This window comes from Medicago sativa, chromosome 1, assembly GCF_051527215.1.
Source record: "Medicago sativa cultivar Bolivia chromosome 1, Bolivia_mono, whole genome shotgun sequence".
Taxonomy (NCBI): Eukaryota; Viridiplantae; Streptophyta; class Magnoliopsida; order Fabales; family Fabaceae; genus Medicago; species Medicago sativa.
In genome coordinates this window covers 80,361,623-80,385,511 of record NC_140749.1, presented here as the reverse complement: position 1 = coordinate 80,385,511, position 23,889 = coordinate 80,361,623, and the positions used below count along the sequence as shown (strand labels likewise).

The 23,889-nt window shown below is 32.4% G+C and overlaps 2 protein-coding genes, 1 long non-coding RNA gene and 1 other non-coding gene across 4 annotated transcripts; 2 read left to right on the top strand and 2 right to left on the bottom strand.

Moving 5' to 3' along the window:
- Positions 1-411: 411 nt before the first annotated feature.
- Positions 412-1,470, bottom strand: LOC146957966 (AWPM-19-like family protein). The gene is made up of 3 exons (XM_085739624.1): positions 1,241-1,470; positions 957-1,134; positions 412-834 (listed from the first exon to the last, which is right to left on the bottom strand). The coding sequence occupies exons 1-3, from the start codon at positions 1,365-1,367 to the stop codon at positions 600-602; spliced, it is 540 nt and encodes a 179-aa protein (XP_085595750.1). The 5' UTR covers positions 1,368-1,470; the 3' UTR covers positions 412-599.
- Positions 1,471-11,591: 10,121 nt separating this feature from the next.
- LOC146957965 (protein FAR1-RELATED SEQUENCE 6-like) lies at positions 11,592-14,789 on the top strand. The gene is made up of 6 exons (XM_085729116.1): positions 11,592-13,730; positions 13,810-13,935; positions 14,104-14,196; positions 14,316-14,408; positions 14,495-14,551; positions 14,668-14,789. The coding sequence occupies exons 1-6, from the start codon at positions 11,679-11,681 to the stop codon at positions 14,716-14,718; spliced, it is 2,472 nt and encodes an 823-aa protein (XP_085585242.1). The 5' UTR covers positions 11,592-11,678; the 3' UTR covers positions 14,719-14,789.
- Positions 14,790-19,847: 5,058 nt separating this feature from the next.
- Positions 19,848-21,494, bottom strand: LOC146957963 (uncharacterized). The gene is made up of 2 exons (XR_015024496.1): positions 20,920-21,494; positions 19,848-20,829 (listed from the first exon to the last, which is right to left on the bottom strand). It is a non-coding gene; the product is annotated as an uncharacterized LOC146957963 (long non-coding RNA).
- Positions 21,134-21,250, top strand: LOC146957964 (U5 spliceosomal RNA). Its single transcript, XR_015025075.1, has one exon. It is a non-coding gene; the product is annotated as a U5 spliceosomal RNA (small nuclear RNA).
- Positions 21,495-23,889: the final 2,395 nt, after the last annotated feature.

Genomic DNA, 23,889 nt, shown 5'->3' with positions numbered 1-23,889 from the left:
TTGAAAAATTTAAGGACCAAAATAAAATGAAGAATTTGAAATTCTCTAAATTTAACTTAAACAAAATACTTTATAAATTTTCGTTTTGAAAATTCTTCAAATTATTATCCAAACAATGAAATTCACCTCAAAATATTTAAATTTTCTCAAAAACATTTCCTCCAAACATTCCCACATCCAAATACACCAAGTCTTTTCCCTCAACCACCAAACCAATCTTATGTCTCACATTCCTGTTTTATGTGCTCATCTTTCCTTTATTATTATGATTATAGTCTAGACTTGTAACATGATGGGTCTCTTCTAACAAATTATGCACTTCCACTCAAGTTTTATAATCTATGATTTAATCATTTACTGCATTATTTTTAATTACTCAATAAAAAGAGGGCAGAAAGAGAAGAACAGAAATAAGCAAATTGCAAATACATGATTAATTGCAGCCATTGATATGCACAATATGATGCTACAAAGTGACACTCTTCATACAACAAACCCAAAAGAAAAAGGAACATCGTCCCATGTCCAAACTAGGAAACTACAATATTATTAAAAACAAGAAACAAAGTGTACGTAGTTATATGGATAATGATGATTATTTAAACACGAGTGCCACCTACAGGACCACCCTTGTGCATTGGATCTCCAGTAGCTCCTCCACCAACACCATAGTCAGTGTCACGATAACCTGGACCATATCTGCTATTGTACAGTCCTGCATGTGTCAGCAATATGTACAACAATTGTGTGAATGTGAGTATGATTATGAATGCCTCAACCATCTTCAGCCTCCATCCTCTATGTCCTCCTATGTGTATCTGCTTGCAAGCCAACCTACTCATAATGCATAGCAAATATATAATAGTTAGTATTAGTATTTGACCGTGTCTGGTGTTCGTGTCAGTGTTAGTGTCTGGTGTTATTATGAATAACGAATGATTAGAGGTTTAATGTACCCCATGGCTAGAGCAGTAACAGCCCAAGCAACGATTGATGTGGCTCCAGCAGATGCTAAACTGTCATTCCTCCAAAACCTGAGATGATTTGCACCCAAAAATTTCGACACTATACCAAGAACAGCAGCCAACATGGAAAAGGTCAAGAAGAACATGGTAGCACCATTTCCTCCAAAACCTGAAGAAAAAAAACAATACACAATAAAGGGTCATTTCATTAGTAATGTGATGACTAAAAATTGAAGTGAAAGGTACATAGAAAAAGAGAGTGTATATGAACTTACTAGGGTGGTAAGTTTGGCCATTGATGAACCTATTGAGGCACCAACTAGCAAAACCAAGTACAATAAAATACATAACCAAGTTCAGAAACAACAATGGACCTAGAACGTTTCTTCCCACAGAAGCCATACTTCAGAAGCTTGTAGAAATTTTGTCTTAAAAAACACACAGACAGAAATGCAGATAGAATTGCTTGCTTTTGCACCGGATGATTTAAACACTTTCGTTTTGTGAGGTTAAGGTGGCAATGTGAAGCTATAAATAGAGAGTTTAAAAGGTATGTTGAAGACACGTGTCAACTAAGTGGTCTAGCATGTGTGATTTCATGTACAGGTGGTAGGACACTTGTCATTTTCTGTCAGAGTGTTCTTCACAAATCTATATACCTCTCTTTCTATTCTATTTTTTATATTTAAATTTGATTGATTTGAATCTCAAAGCCTAATAAAACGGTGCCTTATCCATGGAAAGAAATCAAATCTATTTATTTATGCTTAGTTACAAGTACTTTGTATGAATATGTAAATTCGTATTACAAAAATGAAACTTAAAAAAAGAAAAAATTAAATTGTTATGTGAAATTCAAAAAGATTAGTTTTTATGTGAAAATTAATTGTGGAGGTAAAATTAATTATGCTCGAAAACAATTAAAGTAAATTAGTTTTTATTTTAATGTGTAATGTTTAATTAAATTGTTGTTCACATTTAACTCCAAAGGCTTGGTCTAGTGGTAAAAAGACAGGTCTTGAATCCGAGAGAACTCGGGTTCGAGCCCCCGTTAGTGTCTTTGGAGGGATGTAAATGTAAATATCTTTGTAAGTGCTCTTTGAACCCGAAGGTTTTCCTTGCCTTGGACTGTGGCACCATCCCCTCACCCTAAAATTTTTGTAAAAAAAAAAAAAAATTGTTGTTCACATTTAATTAAGAGTTATTCAAATGAAATTATCAAAGTCTTCTTACAAAAAATGGCAGAATCAATTCTACATTTACATCTTTAGAAGGGAAGCATAGATACACTTAGACTTATTACTTATAAGATTGATTATCGGTTAGTACCTTAATTTTCTTCATCACAAAGTATTCCAAATCAATTTAAATTCCATTGTATATTTCATCTTTTTTTATTGCACCCATTATTACTCACATTAAATGTTGTATATAATATTCTTATTAATGTGGTCATGGTTTTGGTATGTCGACATTGTTACAGAATGGGATACCTATTGGTTGAACACTTGTGCAGATGTTCTGTTCCAGAGAGATATTATTCTTATCCAATATTGGACAACTATTATAATGAGAATTCGGACTCTTATGTTTTGAGATGCAGCTGCCACTCACCGTTTAGAGTTGAGATTGAGACCCCAAGCATTTCCTTTTTTCTTTTAAGTTTTCAATTTCAATTTACAACTTTATGTAATTAAAAATATTCAATGAGATTTTGATAATTCTTTTATAAAATGTTTTTATAAAGTGCTTAAATTGATTATAGTAAGATTTAAAAAAAATTAAAACATAATTTTTTTTATCACATAAGGGTCGGAACAAAACCTCAAATTTTGCAGGATATATATTCATAAATTTAGACTGATATTTTCATTAAAAAAAATTTAAAAAAATGATTTTTTCCCTACATTTTTTATTAACAAATTCACTTTACGAAGAAAAATAACCACAAAAAGAAAATGGCTCCATTGACTGAAGAAAATAAACATAATTTTTTTTTTTTTGAGGGATAAACATAAATTTTTTGTACTATGCATGTGAGTGAGAAATTAAAAAAGATTTTGTTTTGCAAGATCGCAACGTATGGACACTCAATTCAATTCATTGATTTGGTGAGTCATAGCAAATGTTTTATTTCATATTTTTCGGGTCAAGATTATATGAGTTGATATTTCCTTTGTCCAATTTATACTTTGCAAATGTTGGTTTCTTAACACGTGAGCTCACGTTGCCATGGTAACATGTGGTTTTAGCACGGTCATTCCTATGAAATAGGAGTTTCAGCTCTCTTTTTAAAATAGGTCCCTTAAAATAAAACATAATTTTTTTTAGCTAAACTTCATTAAAAAATCAGAATTAGAAAAACTTCTAAACATGAAACGAAATAAAAAAAAAAATTAAGTGAAAGAGAGGTGAAATTTTCCTAACGGTATCGTTTGGATTTGTCATTCCTCCGTTGTGGGAAAAGGGAAACAAATGGTTTATGCGAAAAAGAAATGATTGTTGTGATTCTTTTTATTGAAATAACTTTCCAAATTGACTGATTGAGTGATTATATAAATTGTGGGTGGTTTGGTAGCATCAAATTTATGTCCAAACGAGAATTAGAGTCTACAAAAAACTCAAACGTGTACCGAAGAAAGAAAAAGAAGTAACATTTTTTTTTAAGTGGGGTGTGGTATTAGACTTAATTTATTTTTTTGACGCCCATAGTTTTTGGAGGCTCGGCTTGGTTGAGCTGCTTGCGCACCCCCAAGGTCGGGCCTGGGTTTGACCATGTTGCAAAGTGTATATTTGATTTTAATTTCGGATGGAACAAAATTAATTTTAATTGTGTTGAAGCTATGAATTTGAACTTCTGACTTCAAACTCAATTTTACACTTAAATGTTGTTCAACTCACTTTTACATGAAAGAGTCTAAACATAAACCAATTCATATTCAACTAAAAATAACTTTACAATATCAATTCATTATAATCCATCTTGACTAGAGGTCTGCAACCTTGGGTGTGGGTGGATGGTATATCTACAAACACTAAATGAAATAATAAGTATGCGTCCGCCGAATATGTGACGTGTTTAAGATAGAAAAGTGTGTACCGAGATGGAAGCTACAAGTTAACCTTTACAGTGGTGAACTAAGGTTTTGAGGAAAAATTTGGACATTTGTTTTAGAGGACACATGTGAGCAGATTAGAGCAAGTTGACATATGATCCAGATTTAACGGTTCAGATCGCTCTAAGATGCCTTGGTTCAATGCATCTAGGGCAAGTCCACGTGATGGTTGATGTGTGAGCTAATGACTTGAGATTATGAGGTTCGTAGAAAAAGTGTGTCTTAGCCTAGTTCGAAACGATTGCCCCTTAAGCCTTTAGCTGATAAAGTTATATGATGGCTTGAACTCGGCCCTAAGAGGGACATGTAGTGGTTGAGGCAAACAAGCACTCGTATCCAACCTTGAAGGAGACTATTTGTATGACATGATTGATTTTTCTTATTGATATGGAATGACTATTTTTCCTCATTGATATGTGACTTGATTGGCATTTTTATTTGCATGGACTGATTGATTTTCCTCATTGATATGGAAGGATTGGTTTTTCATTGATATGAGATGACAACTTTTTCTCATTAGTATGAGATACTTAGTTTCCCCATTGATATCACATGATTGGTTTTGTCATTGCTATGAGATGATTTGCCTCCCCATCGGTATCAGATGATTTGGTAGGAGTCTTGCATAAAACATAAAACATGGATACTAACTATATATATGTCATTAACGTTTTTGGTGTATCAATATACATTTTTTTTTATGTTAATTTTCTTAGTGTTATATATGTATGATCATTCTTGATATAACTTCTTAACTAGTTTAAATGTGAAATTATATGTTAATCGTAATTGAGCAATTCTAAAAAAAAAAAAAAACTTATTTATTAAGGGGCAATTGAAGGACTCCGTATTTTCATACAAATTATTTAGAAGATCATTAGGAATTGGGTGTTGGATAATTTTCGGGGGTATTATGAGTTTAGACAACTCTTTTATACCTTCAAATTTTATAACATTTTTTTTAGAGAGGTTGAGGTGAAATTAAATTAATTTTCATAATTTTTATCGCGGACATGATATTTTTGACTCAATAGATTGTATGGTATGTTGTAAAAAATATATTTATTTTTGAATAATTGTAAAAAAGAAATTGTACGGTATGATTTATTTATTTATTTCTACGTTTTAAATTCAAGTTTCTAATTTTATTTTATTCGTATTTTAGTAGTTAAATGCGTTCTTAATTTACAACTAAATAATATGTCATTGATTTTATTGTAGGTGTTAATGTTATTAAATTAAATTTAAATATATACTTGATTCAATTATGAGAAAACTATTGTTGTGTGAGAAATTAAACAAAACTCAATTAACATAACATATTAGAAGGTTTCACTCTGGTACGAATATTGTCTACATTTGTAAATGTTTGTAGACAATTGATATGAAAATCTAGCATAATACAATATAAGTAGTTGTTTGAAGAGTGAGGAATAAACCTAGCATGGACACTTGTAAAAATGGTTATGGTTGTGTATCATGGATAATTTTGAGATGAGATTTTATGTTAGAAAACATATTTAGAAGAGATTAAATTTATAAAAAATTCTAAATATGGAAAATTTTTGTTAGTTTAAAACATGAGACAATAACAAGAGAAAGTTCAAACATTTTGGTAGGTAGGAAATCAAAAGTATTTCGCATAAGAGACTTGCTATACGGCATGACAACTCTTGGCACACGAATTTGCACGATACATTCAACTACAAGTGGCTTTCTCTTTTAATGGTCGCTACCTTATAATATTTTATAATAAAACATAACCCTAGTTATTATAAAACATCCAAATGAAACATATATATCTATGCTTGTGAGCTGCAACACTTGTTTCACCGTTTGACAATCAACGAAGATCTATATCTTACAAAGCTACTGTGATGTGGAGAAAAGTGTGTGTTTTCTCATAAACAAACATATGCTAGACTATACAGATCATTTGGACTAAAATCATAATTGAAAGAGAACTCAAACAACAACATAGAACTCATTCGTGCAATAGTGACGAATTTTTTGTCGTGCACTTTAGCTTTTCTCTTCATAGAAACAAAAAAATGAAAGAGAATGAATTATTAAAAGGAAATCAATACAAGTTCATGAGACACAATGGAATGGTCTCATTTAAATGTGCCAATCTTTAGATGTATACTTTTGTTTCTCTCTTGTCTAGATCCTAGAAGTAGTGAATGACTGATCATGCCATCTGTTAAAGGCTTATATAGCCTTATACTATAAAGTTTGAAACATATCTCAGAAAGTCACATTATTACAAACAATATCTAATGTATACCCGATACATTGCATTCAAAAATAAACCCGTAGAGGTAATATCTATTAACATGCACACTATAACACCTATGAAACATCAGCGATCTCTCCTAGCAGATGCACAATGAAACCAACAACAGCAGAAAAAGTCATTGCAAGAAGTGTTGACTGTATAGCTACCCCATGGCCACTCACACCGCCTTCATTTGGAACACGGTCGCCTGCAATCTGAAACCTCACTTTCCCAATGTTGAATACCAACTGGACATTGGGGTTGATAACTTCATTTTGCGGTGGTCTCTCATAACAATTTGTCGCGAGATGGATCCGGTACAGAAAATCACGATTCGAGAAGAGAGTTGTCATGGCATAGAGTGACAAAGAATGCATAGGTTGTGGCTGTCGCAGCTGTTCTGCCTGTTGTGTGTTGTGCAGGTTGTTGTTCTGTCTACAGCCCATGCTGTTGTTCCAAAGTCAAATCAGGCTGCTGTTCTGTTTGTGTACTTGCCGCCACAAAAAAGAGATGATTTTCCATAATCACTACAAAAAAAATCATAATTTTTTTGATGCGTTGTAATAGAAGCTAAAAATAGAATTGCATGACATAATATATTCATAATATACCTTGTAATATATGATTGAATAGTTGATTTATTAATAAACTACAATGTATTTTAACCTTTATTCATTTTTATTAGTAAACTAATGTCTTTAACCTTAATATTTATTCATTAGTTACATTTTTATTAATTACTAATGTCTTTATTATGTTTTTATAATGACTTTGTCACACCAACCTTTAAACTACTATTTTTTTTTATATTCCCCAACTATGATAATTTACTCACTCATTGTATTAATGAAATTTTTTAATGAATAAATTGGTTAATCACTTACAATTATTTAGTAAGTTTCTATTTTCATATTATAACTCTTAAATTGACCAAATATTCTATCCTTACTTTTTTTTTATTGATATAGTGTTTGTTAGTTTAGTTTTTTAATTTTCTTATTTCTTTTTGTTACTTGATTTGGATATGATAATATTTAATTATGAGTTTGGGGAAGAGGATAAATGAGACTTCTATTTATGAATTAAGTATAATATATTAAAAAAATGAAAACTAAAATATATTTAAATAGTCTAAATTTAGAGTTTTTATGTAAATATTAATAATATAGAACATGAAGTAAAAGTTCAATTCATTTTTATTCAAATATTTTCAATTGAATATGGAAGATTGTATCTCACATAAAAACTGTATTTTAGTTTATAAAGGTGAAGACAAGTGTCTACAAATTTTTCGTATAAAAACAATCGTTCGAATACTTTAACATTAAATTGTTTCATACGATCAATATTAGTTTATTTTTAATAGAAATTTAAGATTTGATCTTATCCCTCATAATTTCAAGGAAAAAAGACCAGTAATCTAATTGAATTCAATGGCAAGTAAGTAAAATATATCAAACATTGTTGGAATTAGATATCTAACTTGAATCCTGTTTATCAAATTTTAATTTTAAACTTAATCTAAAATTGTAAATTTTCTTTTAACTTTGAAATCTAGCTATTACAAACTCTAATTAAAGAAATGATGAAAACAAAAGTAATATATAATTAAGTTTAAATTAAAAAAATGAATATTAGATCAATCATATACAATTGATTTTTCTTTATTATCATGTATTGAATATGACTTTTGAAGTCATGTATATCAACCAGCAATAGAAACAACCAACCAACTACATGAATGACAAAAATCATTCTTCTTAATTCTTCATGTATTAAATATTCTCCTAAGCATACATGTCATGGTATAAATATTATATATGTTATAAATACAAAATGATTATAAATTATGATCTCTATTACATTTATGTATCTACAATCTATCAAATATTTAAACTTTTTCATAATATTTATACCATAAAGATTACAAAATTTAAGCGATATTATGAAAAAGGTAAACAAAAAGAGGAGATATAAACTTAACTAAGAAAATATATTAAAAGAAGTTTTTTTTTTATTTTTTTTTTTGAGAGGAGAAGAAGTTTTTTATTAATTTCTATTGATTTATAATAGAGATGAATGACACACTATTTATGTCAAAAGTAATTTTTTATCTACTCTATACTCTATATTCTCTTGACGAGAGAATAATAAGTTTAAAAATATTTTAATAGACATTTTATTTTTAATTAAAAAACAATTCAATAGAGATCCACCAAATTTATTATTTTTAATAAATTTAAAAAATAAACATTAAATCAAACTCGTGCAACGCACGAGTTGTATATCTAGTAGTAAAGTAAACCAATCTACTTTTGCAATTGCACACTGCCCTTTTTTTAACAAGTTTTCGATGGTTCATCTGTAGTTTTCTTCTAATGAAATGAATTTTTAAGCTAGATGAATTAAATGCTATAAATGATGAATCCAAACTATTGGCACAAGTGAATAGTATGTTCAGAAATAAACCTAGCATAACATAACAAATTGGGATAAATCTAGCATAACATATGTTCATAAAACCTAACTAATTCATTGCTGAAATTGAATCAAAAATTAAGAAGCTATCTGATGAGTGAGAATAAACCGCGCAAAACAGAGTTTGAGTGTGTAGTTGTTGCTTACTTCCGATCATTCAACAAAAGTTCAATAATAATTCAACAAAAATTCACATAACAAACACATGGATTGAATCAGTATTCAAAATTCAAGTGCAAACTTACGAGAAATCTCCAAAAACGAAGAAGAGCGGAAAAACGACAACTGTAACACCCCGTTTTCCCAACATAAAAATTTCATATTAAATCAGAGTATTTAAAACATAAACGGAATGTCACATACTACTTGAAAGTCATAAAATAGATATTAATAAATATCCTTCCAGGTTTAACATCATAAAAGTTTGAAAATACGCAGCGGAAATAGTTCAACATGAATAAAGTCTTGGCACGCAGGCCTTATCAGAAAATCTCATAATTTGGTTCAATACTTATTCATAAAAAGTTCATAAAAGACACGTAAGGAATATATAAGAAAGCAAATCACATCCCGTTACGTATCAGAGCACCTAGATACAAGTGAGGAGTCCTCTCACGAACACTTCTAGTCTTTATTACCTGCAAGTTACCCATACGAAGGGCAACATTTTCAAGCAGAAGGGGAGAGATTTCACAGTCAATAAATTAAGCATATAATTCATCAAAATGCATTTAACAACATAAAACATCAATTTTATCATTTTAGCGTCGTATCAATCACAATCAATATCATCATCAAATATTATCATTAAATCATGTTCAACTCATCATCTTTTAAATCATCAACATATATCATGTTCAACTTAACACTTGACTCGACAACACGACTCAACTTGACAATGCAACTCTTAACAACTTAACAACTTAAATCATCGTGAAACTTCTTGATATGCAAATGCATGTGGTACCATTCAACAACATATATGAGCGTAATTAGGCTCTTCAACAAGTGAGCATAAAGCTGCCGGGCTTAAAGTCCCCAACGTATTTGAGCATAAAGCTGCCGGGCCTAAAGCCCCCAACATAGTTTGAGCATAAAGCTGCCGGGCCTAAAGCCCCCATTCTTTAATGAGTCTGCAATGGACTCAATCTTCCTACAACTTAGACAACAACGTGGACATCTTATACAATTCCATAATCATGGACAACTTCTTAAATTCTTGCAACTTAGACCGACTCATGCAACTTCAAGACTTTAAAGGTCAGCAGCAATGAACAACAACAGATTTACAACATATAACGGTGCTTGGATGTCTCCACATCATTTAAGGAATGAATTACATCAACATAAATATCATAAAACATCATAACATTATTCATGCAACATTACTAATAATCTCAGTCATATAAACATGCTTCTGGAACATCTGGAAACGTATTAAACAACCCTCATTCTTACTCCTAAGATCAACTCATGACTACACGTGCGAAGGGATCGCAAACCAAAACTGTTCTGGACAACTACAGGTCAACTCGCAATGGTGAGTGGTTCTACTCGCAGTGGCGAGCTCAATGGCCTAGCTCACAGTGGCGAGCGATGGGTTGCAGCTCGCAGTTGCGAGTGTTTCTGCTCGCAGTTGCGAGCGATGAATGTCAGTACGGCCAGAAACCTAAAAATCACAACTTTTCATCTAACCTCATGGTTCTTTCATCCAATTAGCATCTAATTAACACCCTAGGTAATATCTAAGGTCTGTACACTAATTTTGCATCAATCTAACATCTTTTCATGGTTCAATCCTCAAATTGGTCAATAACCCTAATTCTCAATTCTCACCAAAACTCAACCTAATCATGCTAAATTCATTTTTCAGAATCATACCCTTAATAATATTGAAAGTTAGTCTCACCCTTACCTGGTATTGGCAGAATCGCAACTCTCCCTCCCTTGTTCTCCTCTTTCTGACTTTTCTCCCTTCTCTCCAAAAGCGTTACGTAAAAACGTTTTCTAACTTATGTTGTTATATTTATTTCTCCTTATTACTCTACTCACCTCTAAACTTACTCTTCTCACCAAACAGCCCCATTTTTAATATTTTTATTTTACTTTTCATATCTTATTTTATTTAATAATAAAATAAGTCACACCAACATAACAACTTCACAAAATCATATACCTCACATAATTTATTTATGGAAAATGATATTTCGTACGGCAATATTGAATACGGAAAAATACGGACGCGTGAAAACTTGTAATTGCTACGCGCTGCAGTTTCTTACTTTCTTTGTCCAAAAAAACAAGATTAAATTAAATAAATAATAAAAACCCTTAATAGAAACAGAAGTGCCCACCGTTCACCAAAACAAAAACAGAGAAAAGAACCCATATGTTCACCACTCCCGCCGCAATTATCTCCTCTTTCCCGCTAATAGAAGAATCTGATTGAACTTCAATCTCAATTGTTGTGATATAGGGTCGTCGTTCTCTTTTTCACGCTTTTGTCTCTTTGAATCAGGTCTCATATTCATTCTCATGTAACTCTGTTATTGCTTACCATCATAGCTTCCATTGATTCATAGCACAAAAACAGAGTATTTCAGTTTTAATTTACCTACAAGTAAGTATTTTGTGTATTTGTTGTTTTTATAGATCATTAGAAGGAATTTTGTGCCGATTGATTGATTGTTCATTTACTTAACTATGTTAGTTAATTAATATAGGTTTTTTTTTTAATTTCTTGTATTAGTGCAAGAAGGGTTTGAGTCTTGTGATGAATTGGAAACTAATGATTGTTTAGAAGCAAATGGTACTTGTGAAGAAGAAACACCTTGTGATGGGATGTCATTCGGATCTGAGAAGGAAATTACTGAGTATTACAACAATTATGCTGAACGGGTGGGTTTTGGAGTTAAAAAAATAAGTTCAAAAAAAGGAGATGAGGGGAAAATGTATTTTACTTTAGCATGTAGTCGAGCTAGAAAGTATGTGAGTCGCTCAAAGAATCAGTTAGAGCCAAATCCTATAACTCAAACGCAGTGTAAGGCTAGATTGAATGCGTGTATTTATTTAGACGGAACAACTAAAATAAAAAGTGTTTTTTTTGAGCATAATCATGATCTAAGTCCAGGGAAAGCAAGGTATTTTAGATCGAACAAGAATATAGGGGCACGAATGAAGAGGAGGTTAGAACTCAATGATCAAGCTGGGATTAATGTAAGTAGAAATTTCCGATCCTTTGTCGTTGAAGCAGATGGGTATGAAAATCTCACATTTGGCGAAAAAGACTGCAGAAACTACATAGACAAAGCAAGACGACTACGACTTGGGACAGGAGATGCTGAAGCAATACAAAAATATTTTGTGAGGATGCAAAAGCAAAACAGTCAATTTTATTATGTGATGGATGTGGATGATGAAAGTCGGTTACGAAATGTGTTTTGGGCAGATGCAAGATGTAGGGTTGCATATGAATATTTTGGCGAAGTCATAACTTTCGACACCACTTACTTAACAAATAAATATGACATGCCTTTTGCTCCTTTTGTTGGAGTAAATCATCACGGTCAGTCTATGTTGTTGGGTTGTGCTCTGTTGTCAAATGAGGATACTGAAACTTTTACTTGGTTATTTAAGACATGGTTGGAATGTATGCATGGACGTTCTCCAAATGCCATAATCACTGATCAAGACAGAGCAATGAAGAATGCAATTGAGGCTGTCTTTCCGAAAGCTCGTCATCGGTGGTGCTTATGGCATTTAATGAAAAAGATTCCAGAAAAGTTTGGTAGCCACTCTGACTACGAGTCTATCAAAACACTTTTGCATGATATTGTATATGATTCTTTTACCAAAAGTGATTTTATGATGAGGTGGGAAAATATGATTGAGTGTTACAAACTACAGGATAACGAATGGCTGAAAGGGTTATTTGTTGAGCGACATCGTTGGGTCCCTGCATATGTAAGGGACACATTTTGGGCTGGAATGTCAACTACACAACGAAGTGAAAGTATGAACTCGTTTTTTGATGGATATGTAAGCTCAAAGACAACATTGAAGCAATTTGTTGAGCAATATGATAATGCATTGAAAGATAAAATTGAAAAGGAAAACATTGCTGACTTTCGTTCTTTTAATACAATCATTTCTTGTATTAGTCACTTTGGATTTGAGTTCCAATTCCAAAAAGCATTTACCAATGCAAAGTTTAAGGAATTCCAATTGGAAATAGCTTCTATGATGTACTGTCATGCATGTTTCAACAGATTGGAGGGTTTGGATTCCATATTTTCTGTTACAGAAAGTAAGAAAGTATATGACAAGATGAAAGATATCGTGTTCATGGTGTTCTTCAATGAAAAAGACTTTGTGTTGAAATGCACCTGCTGCTTGTTTGAATTTAAAGGCATTTTATGTAGGCACATCCTTTGTGTGCTTAAGCTCATAGGGAAAACAGATTTTGTGCCATCTAATTATATTTTGGCACGGTGGAGGAAGGATATAAAGCGGAGGTATACACTTATTAAATGTGGTTTTGATAATTTGGCTGGAAAAACTGAATTGCAACGTGTAGGTAAAGCTTGTGATGCCTTTTATGAATTTGCTTCAACGAGGATAAATAGTGAAGATGATTTAGTGAAAGTGATGAACTTGATTGAAAACATGAAAATTGAGTTACCATGTAATGAAACATCTCCTAGAATTGTAGAAGAAGATTGTTCAGCTCAAAACCAAGCTACCATTCTTGATCCTAAAGTAGCTCGAAGTAAAGGGCGTCCTCCTTCAAAAAGGAAGACTTCTATAGTTGATCAGATTGTGAAGAAGAAGCTTGCACAAAACAAAACTAAAAAAAGCAACCAAAAGAGTAAAAATATTCAAGTTCAAGAAGAGGTGAGTGTGAAATTTATAGTATTTATTGATATTATAGGTATAATAATTGAGATGTCTAATTTAAGAATTTTTATGGCAGGGCCAATGTACATCTAGAAGTCGAGAAATTGAACACGAAGTGTTTTACAGATCTCAACTTGGTGATAGAATTGGCACACAAGAGAGCATTCAAGTAAACAAATCATATACTAGTCATGCAAATCAGGTGCAAATATAAGCTTCATTGGTCTGTCTATTTCTATGTAAATATTTTAGTGTGAACATAGTCCTAAATGGTTGAATGGTTATATACTACTATTTATGTAGTTGAACATGGTAGTGTGTGTGTGTATATACGTCTGTGTGTGTCTAATTATAGTTTTTTCTATGACAGGGACTAAGATTGCATGTAGTTCAAAATACTACAAATGAAGAGTTTCTTAGGTATCAAATTATTGATGGGACTGGGACACAAGATAGTATTCAAGTAAACCTGATTTCTTACTTTCATTTAATTAAAAATGATTGGCTTTTTGTTATTTGAAATATTCAATATGATATTGCATACTAGTTATCTATGTTTTTGCATGTTAATATCTATAACAGGAGCAGAACTATGTTTGTAGCAGTGAGAATTGTAGTGTGAATACTTTAGCTCCCTTCAATCCAAATCAAGAACATTTTGGTCAAGTAAACAAGGTGCAAATATAGATTTTGGTATTGTTTTGTTTTTATTTGAACATTTTTATAATGAACATAAGTGGTTAATTATATATTCTTTGCAGGCTCCTTATTACTCTCAGGTCACAAACCATTATGCTACTTGTTCTGATTTGTTACAGGTATTGGTTTGAAGTCTTCTTATTGTATGAAAATACAATCTGTTGGTTTTTTATTGTGTGGGAATACAAGCAAAATTTAATACAAAAAACACTAATCCCTTTGTCTCTTTTTCTAGGAACAACACCACATGAAAGATCAGCACAATAATCATAGAGACGCAAGTTGAATGATCCAGCCATCAAAAGACATGAATAAGACACAACTTTTGGATTTTTTTAGCTTTATTTTGTGTTAGAACTTGGATCTTTTGATTTGTAAGGATTATCATGTTATTGATGCTGAAAGTAATATTACTTAAAAAAAATTCTGTCGCATTTTTTTACTTGGTTGGACTTGTTTTGTTTTGTTTTGCTGTTATGACAGTTGGGGTTCTGCTATATCAGTCCCTGTTGTAATGGTTTTCTGCTGTCCGCGAGTTTTAGTTATGCTTCGCACGCGCTCGTTATTAATAAATTTGCAGATTCTAAAAAAAAAAACTTAAAGAATTTAAAGCTTGAAATACATAAAATGATGTGTCTGCAATTTTCATTCGATGAAATGTATAACATTGATTTGAGTAATATTACATTACATGGATAGTCTTAATAGAGACTTCTTTCATTGTCACATAGACTTTCTAAAGATCAAAAGGTTCCCTAACTAGAAGAATGATTTAGACAATACAATTGTTTTTGAACCAATTCATCATAATCTCATAACTAAAGTGCAAGTAGCATGTCCACCAAAAGTTGTGTAGATATCAGCCACATACATCAAAGATTGCAAAATCTAGCTCCAAAACTTCAGTAGCAGCATTTTATCTGATATGGAGCTTTTCCATTTGCATATCCTTTCTTTGTGCATCAGCTCAAAACCAGTTGGCAGCATAGGCCAGCAGTGCTTGCACTCATTCCTTACCACACTTGCTGTTTTAGCATATCCCATCAGTACCATAAGCTGACCATAATCAATATCCTGTAATAAAAAACATATTTAGAGCAAAACAGAAGCAGATTTGTTAAAATTCAGAACAGCAAGGCACACTAATTCAGAACAATTGTAGTGTGAATACCATTTGTAATACATACAAGCCAGTTGGAGAATATCCAATCATGCACCTGTTTAATGAACTCGACGACAATGGTGCGTTTGGTGACAAGGGTATTAGAGATATGAATCCAAGCTTGAACAAACACCAATAACAAGTAACCATTGCACCAATATGTGACAGAAGCAATAAGCACTACTCAATACACAATCCGCAATAAGCAATAAGCAATAAGCAGTCACTACTCAATTCACTAAACCTTACGAATAGCCTTGTAACAACCTCAACTAACTAACTAACTAACTAACTAAGTAACAAACTAACTACTAACAAATCTTAACTACTTTAACAACTCTAGTTAGCCATTATTCTATATCCTAACAAACTATGTTGCAATAGCACTTAGAATACATGGATGAAACAAATTGCTTTCCCAGGCTTTTGATCTTCATAGTTTTATGTCTTTCAGAATTCTACAATTAAGAAAGATGATGCACTGTGTAACCATTGCTGGAAAAACTGAACAAAAAAGCTGTATGTTTTCTGTGAGGACTTTCCACAAACACCTGGCACAATAGCCACAATCTGCAATTTCAACACAGTTCGTTTCTGAAACAGAATACTCAGTACAATACAGCAGTAAAACTAGGTAGAAGATCGTATATCAACGATGCAGAGATTGGGGGTATATATATGTGCACAATTTCTTAACATACCTGATTCACAAAGGCGAGAGCACGGAAAGAGAAGACGAAGACGATGATTCACAAAGGCAAGAGCACGAAAATGAGAAGACGACAACACCGCTAGTTCACAACAAATGAGAGTGAATTCCAATCAGAGTTTTGATTCGCGGGAAAGGAGAAACAATTGCGGCGGAAGTGAGTGGCGAACGTGGGTTTCGTTTGAATCAGAGTTTTTTTTTTCTTATTTAAAAAAAAAATCAGAAACTGAAGCGCGTGCAAAATAGATGCAAACACGCGTCCGTGAAATTCCGTGATTAATTTTCCGTACTGAATAGCACATCTGTATTAATAAATCATATAAACCACTCAACTTCATAAATCATATAATTCACACATATAAATCATGTAAATCACTTAGATCATAAATCATATAAGCATATATTTATAAATATATTCTAAACTTCATTGAATTAATTAAATAATTAAGACGAGCATTACAACAACGACGAACACGACAACAATGAAGAAGAGCGAAGAATGCGGTTCTTGTAAATAACAATGGCTTAGAGGAGGAGGAGGAGGAGGAGGAGGAGGAGAAGAAGAAGTGAGAGATACCTGAGAGAAAAGGACCTTGGGAGAAAATTTGAGAGAAAAATGTGGTTGTTGTTTGAGAAAAATGTGTATATGTTATAGATGTTAGTGGTGTCCGATCAAATTCCAACTTCAAGCATGCAAACGCTAACACTGTAACTAACAACTTTTTAAAATGTAACTAACTCATTTTTACTATCTGACAAATTAGCATCGTTTGGCTGTTTTTTTTTCCTCTTTCGAGGAGAGTGGATATTTTAAATTAGATTTGTCTAGTTCAATTTTTTTTAGAAGGGATGAAATATAAAACAATTTTCGGTTTTTTAAATTTGAGTTTTTTTTAGGGAAGGGAAGTTAAAAACTAATTTATTAATGACGAAATTGCCCTTAGTTTTTTTGTTTGTTTGTTAAAATCCTATATTATCCTTGTTTAAGTTTTGAACTATTAGTCATTTTCTTCTTTGAACGTGTAATAATTAGTCACAATAGTCCTTTACTGAATCGAAATTTCATAATAGTATTTAATTGTGCATTCCGTTAGTCAAAATAGTCCTTAATGTTAAAATGTTCCGGTAGTACTATCAACCCTCAAAATACTTAATTATTGCTATCAGTCCATATAAGTATTATTTACTGTTATATCGGTCCTTATTTAGTGTCATATAAGAAAAAGAGTTACTGTCAATATTGAGGGACAATTTTAACGCCAGTTACTGTTTTGACTAACAAAGTGCACAATGAGCAACTAATTTAGAATTTTGATACATTGAAACACTATTGTGACTATTCGTTACATATTAAGTGATGAATATGACTATTACCTTTTAAGTTTTCGATCCAATTTTTTCTAATTGCTTGCTCGGGTGTTCAGTGCTCTTTTGTTGGTCACCCATTCCTTTCCCTATAATGGGTATTTTATCAAGGGATTTTAGAGCAAAATCAGTTCTAGCAATGCTATATTTATCGATATGTGGACTCTTTTTTAGTGGAATTGATCTAGCTACTTGAATACGTTAATTTTTTTTTTTTGAAGGATTGAATACGTTAATCTAATGACACACATTTGAAGGATTGAATACGTTAATCTAATGACACACATAGTTCTGTAAAATATTTTCGAAAAATCCACTTCCAAATTATGATCATTAGCGATATCTATTCACCCCCTCTAGACACAAAATTCACTTCCAAGAGGAGAATATTTTTTTTCTTAATGTAATAATATATATTTTTAGACGGAATCTAATATAACATGGATTATTATTTTTGAAAGGAATAACGTGGATTATTTTTTACTAGAATATACCAGTAAAACCTAACTCATCACTATAATTTTTTTTTTTTGTGGTGTCGGGATTCAAACTCCAACCTTACATATATATTATGTATTGTTCTTAACAACTGAGTTAAGTTCACGGAATCTCATCACTATAAATTAAATAGGGTTTAGAAGAAAAAAAAAAGGTTTAGAGAATTGACAAAGAGAAGAAAAGGTACGTGTACGTCGCTTTCTCTGAAAAATTCCGTCAAGTTAAACTCTTGTGTACTATTTACTCGTCAAGTAGTATTATCTGCTTTGTTAGTGTTTTTAATTTCATCACTCTCTGATTTGCAAAGTTATTGAAGATTGAATACCTTAAGATGAGTTCTGATTTGTCGTCCGCTGTTATCCCTTACACCGATGAACTCACCGAGAAGTTTTCATGTCCGGTAATGAAATCCTTGTGATGTTTTTTCTAGTCTAGCTTTATACATTGTTGATATGTAAGTTACAATGCTGATTTTTTTTTATTCATTCTGGCAGATTTGTTTGGAGATATACTTTGAACCATGTACTACTCGTTGCGGCCACAGGTGCGTATCACACACACACACACACACACACACACTGACCATCCACTCCATCGACACTTTGATAGACATGATATGTTAATCATGTGATAGGAAAAGAGAGATAGAAAAATAATGATCATTGTTGAATGAGTGTATGAAAACGATTAATGTTCAAGTATCATATTGTTGATTTTATATCTATGTTAGACATTTGTCATGACTCATACTCAATTTAGTTTATTATGCATACTTCTAACTTTCCTAATCAAGAATATACACTTTTGTAGTTTTTGCAAAAAGTGTTTGCAATCTTCCTTATATATGGCTGGACAAAGGTGCCCTTTATGCAAGGGATGGATAAGGTATTCATGAAGTAATTAATTTTTCAAAATCAAATATTCAATGATTGTCGTATTGTTGTCTTTTGACTTTGTTATGTTTTTTCCTTTTGCAGTAATAGATTACTCTGTGAACATAGCTCTTTGGGACGCAGTGCAATTCTTGTTTCCTAATGAAGTTAAATCGCGGAAAGCAGTTGATGCCTCAAATATATCAACAAAAAAAAGTAGACAGCCATCTGAGATGCCTCCGTTACATGCCTTTCTACAGATATTCAATCGTGTGATGTTAGGCGGTATTGCTCTTACACCGCCTTGCCTCACATATCTTGTATATTCAAGAAATTTTAGTTTTTACCACTTCTTTAGCATGCTAAAAGGATATCAAATTACAATTTATATTGGTGTTCTAGTCCGTTGAGTTGTATCAGTTGTGTTTCTTAAACTCTTTTAGTATTCACAGACATCAGAAATAATTATATTCTCCATTTTCTATTCATTTTCAATGAAACAATTCTTTTCTTTTGGACTATCATAGTAGTTTTCAATCCCTTTATTTTCGGTTCCTAACATTTTAACTGCTACACAAATGGATGGAAGTGAAAATAATATGGGAGCATTTTTAGCTAGGCAATAAACAATGAGAGTGGCAGACCGGCATATCTTCTGCGTTAATTCTGAGTGAACGAAGACATCTCCAATATGAACATTTAGAATGCCATGATCTTCTGTTCCCACTTTAGACTGATCACATATCCCCATTAGTATCATCAATGTTAGACTTAAAAACTGGACGAATATAAGCATGAAGAACGTAACCTTTTTAAGTTCAAGTTCAATTATCGTTATTGTTTGAAGAAAAAAAATAAAACCCCCACAAAAAAAAGACAGAGCATATCTGCCTAAGAAAGAGTGGTCTTCTCAACAAAAATAGCCATGGAAATGTAAAAAGATACATTCAAAATCAAAACATTTTCTTCATAAAGTTGAAGCAATGCATTGACCGATTGATGTCCTGCCTTTATGATGGCTTGCAAGGATTATCATTATAGCTAATGCTTTGTCAACCATCCCACATCCCGCATCGTTCATAAATCGTATCAATGGAGCAACTATCCCGGCTTTTACAGCTCTAGCTTTGTCTCCATGATAAATACATAGATTAAATATAGCGGTAGCAACACCTTTTTTGCCTCTTGGAGTACCTTCACAAAGTAACATTATAAGATATGGGATAGCTCCTGCCGCACCTATTGTAACTTTGTTCTCGTCTAAACCCGATAAACTAAAGAGAGTTATAGCTGCATTTTCTCTAGCCTCCATCCTTTGTTACTCTCGTTGATGGAATGATTGAGAAGTACTGTAACAACGTGCTCCTGAGTTCGATGATCTGTGGAAGACAACAAGTCTACGAGAAGCGGTATTGCTCCTGCCTCGACAATACATACTCGATCTGCATTCCTCTTAGCCAGCTAGCAACCGGAGCTCATCATCAGCCACCCTTTGCTGCTCAATATCATTACGTGTTAGCTTATCCAATAAAGCTTTGATAGCAGTCCTGTCACAATCTGAAAGACTGGATCCAGATTTCTTTGTTTTGCAACTCCCTTGCTTCTTTGGTATCACATTCACACCATAAACCAATCAGACTCTTCAAAACGTAGTTAGGAGTAAGAGATGTATGCAAAAGTGTCTGCTGTGTTTTGGGGCAGGTTCTGTGACCAACATCATGACATTTTTTGACTGCAGGATCTTTACATCAGTAAATTGATGCTTCCTTCTTATCCTTGCAAAAATCAATGCTTTGCAGAAATAAAAAATCATAGCAAGGGAATATCGTTGTACAAATGACAGGAAAAGAATGAAATGCCATGGAATTGCATATAGTTTACCAATGTAAGATAAATTCACTTGTTCTTGAACTTCCTCGGATATCTCAAGTTTGTTGTATGAAATATCATTCGAGACCTTGATGCATGCAATTGGAGGGGAGAAAGAGAGGGAATGGGTCTATGTTCTGAGCAATGTCCCACATCGATTAATGCATAATAGAAACTATACTGCTTGCATATAAAATGAAGTGATCTCCACTAGAATTAAGCATGGAGTCGTGTGATGATGACATAGCGAACTATTCTTTCGCCTTTTACTAAAGAATACCGTGTCAGCGTCACATTTAGCGGCATACGCTAGTTTTTGGAAGAGTTCTCTTTGTGGAGGGCTCTGCAATATAGTTCAATTTTTTTTTTCTTCTTATAAATTGAGGGGCTTATTAATGCTATTCATAATGTTTAATGGCAATACATTAAATACTTTATAGCTAGTAATTAATTAGTTTGCTTCTTCATAAGATATTAATTAATTGTATGTTTTGTATCAATAATATGTAAATTGGATTTATTGTTAGATTAGTTCCAATGAAAATAAATAGATTGATGAGTTTTTGGGTTAAATATGTTTTTGGTCCCTATAAATATGTTACCTTTTCGATTTAGTCCCTTTAAAATTTTCCTTCAACTTTTAGTTCTTATAAAATTTTCAATCTTTACTTTTGGTTCATCTTTTAAAGTAAACTTATATGTAAAATTCATATTATTTAATAAAATTTTTCAGAAAAATTCAAAATATTATAAGAATCATTCCAAATAAAATTCAGAATTTTTTAACAAAACATGAATTTAATATGAATTTTTTAACAAATTAATATGAATTTTTAACCGTAAATAATATAAAAATTCATATTAAATTCATGTTTTGTTAAAAAATTCTCATTTTTTTTAGAATATTTTACACATTTCTGCACAATTTCATTAAAAAATACAAAAGTTAAATTAAAAATAGAGACCAAAAGTAGTGATTGGAAATTTTATAGGGACTAAATGTTGAAGGAAAATTTTAAAGGGACTAAAACGAAAAGTTGACATATTTATAGGGACCAAAAACATATTTAACCCTAGTTTCTTTTGGTCAATATATTAAAAAAAAACTGATTTTGATTTTTTTCTAAGGAAAATAAAATGCTTAGTATCCTCTTTCAAAAAGTTGATTAGTATCCTAATTATTTATTTGATTGAGAATTGTTATGAAACTGATTCAATATTATTTTTTAGTAGAGTTGATTCAATGACTGTACTCATGGGCACTATTCATAACGGTCCCCTCCCCATTACTATATAACGGTTTCCTCGACCCTATATAAAGAGCTATTGGCAAGTTCACAAGGTATCTCTATATACTGATTTGAGTGTCTGCACGTACAAAACCACCTTCTCAGCGGGGTGCGATCATCACATCCTGGAGCACTGCCATCAGCTATCGGTGAACCGACTTCCATAAATCCACTACCATTGTGAGTATCTTTATTCTGAGTCTAGGTATGCTCAATTTAGCACTTGCTCCATTTAGTCCATTTAGGGGTTTGGATGCAAGACATGTAACAAAATAATAATTAAGGGTTCAGATTTAAACTTTTTAAAAAGTATTTATTTATTTAATAAATCAAAAAATATATGCAACTTCTCCTCTCTCAGTTACGTTCCCTATCCCCCTGCTATGTCAATCTTCTTCTCCCCTCTCCTCTTGATTGAGGAAAATTCTGTATACAGCATGAAAACAACCACCAAAAAGGCTCGAATCTGTATCTTTAATAGTAACAAACAAATCGCAAGATCGGTGTTAAAATTAACAAACAACTTTTATGATCATAGTGCTTTCTCTGATAGGATGGCGGTGGCACAAACAGACGGCTATGAAGGTGACAGTGAGCGGCGGTGGAGATGACAGTGGCGGCTATGAGAGGAAACGGGGGAAGATTGAGATCGCAGAGAAGGGGAAGGTGAACAGTGGAGAGATTCAATTTATATTTTATTAAACAAACTCTTTTTTAAACTTTAAATCTCAGCCCTTAATTTGTTTTTTTTCCACATGTCTTACATCCAAACCCCTAAATGGACTAAATGGAGCAAGTGTTAAATGGAGCATATCTAAACTCCTTTATTCTCCTCAGGTAAATTATCTGTTTGTTCTGAACAACTACTTAATATATTATGTAGAGTTAAAGATGAAAGGACGGCGGCCAAAATATTTCATTGAAGAAGAGATACCTAAGGAGTTTATGATGGAAACTTGAAGACATATTCGTTTTATACCGCAGAAATGTTTGACTTAAGAGGTATGCTTTTACCGTGGCATATAACAAAGCAAACTTAGATTGCGCGCAAAATGTGATCCTAATGCTAAGCTTGACATTCCGTTTGATTTTGAGAGAGCAAATGCAATCAGAACTATGCTTGGTGCTTCTTCAATACTCCCTCCGGTCTTATTTATAAGAAAAATTCGACCTTTTAGATTCATTGAGTAATTGATGTATCTTGTATAGAATATAGACCAAATACATCATTTATGGAATGAATAAAAACGTCAAATATTTCTTATAAATAAGACCGGACATGGCAACAATACCCGTCCCCATGGGTACCCGCCCAAACCCACCCCGATTTGACGGGTTTTCCCCGCTTTGACTGGGTTTGGGTTTTCCCCGATTTCAAAACACGGGTATGGGACGGGTAATGGGGTTATATGTACCCACCCCGAACGCATACCCATACCCGTCCCAAATGTAAAAAATTATTTTTTTTACCCCTTTTTATATAAATAGAAACACAATCCTAGATCATGTTATGTTATTTGGTTTAATAATTCCCATGTTATAAAAATTGCCTTTGATTTTTAAAGGAGCAACCAAATCATTATGTCAGGGTGTGTTTGGATTGAGGGTTTAGGAGGGGAAGGGATGTGAGGGTTTGTTTTTCTTTTTTAAATTACGGACTATATAACATGTTTTTCTAAAATAAATTAAGTGT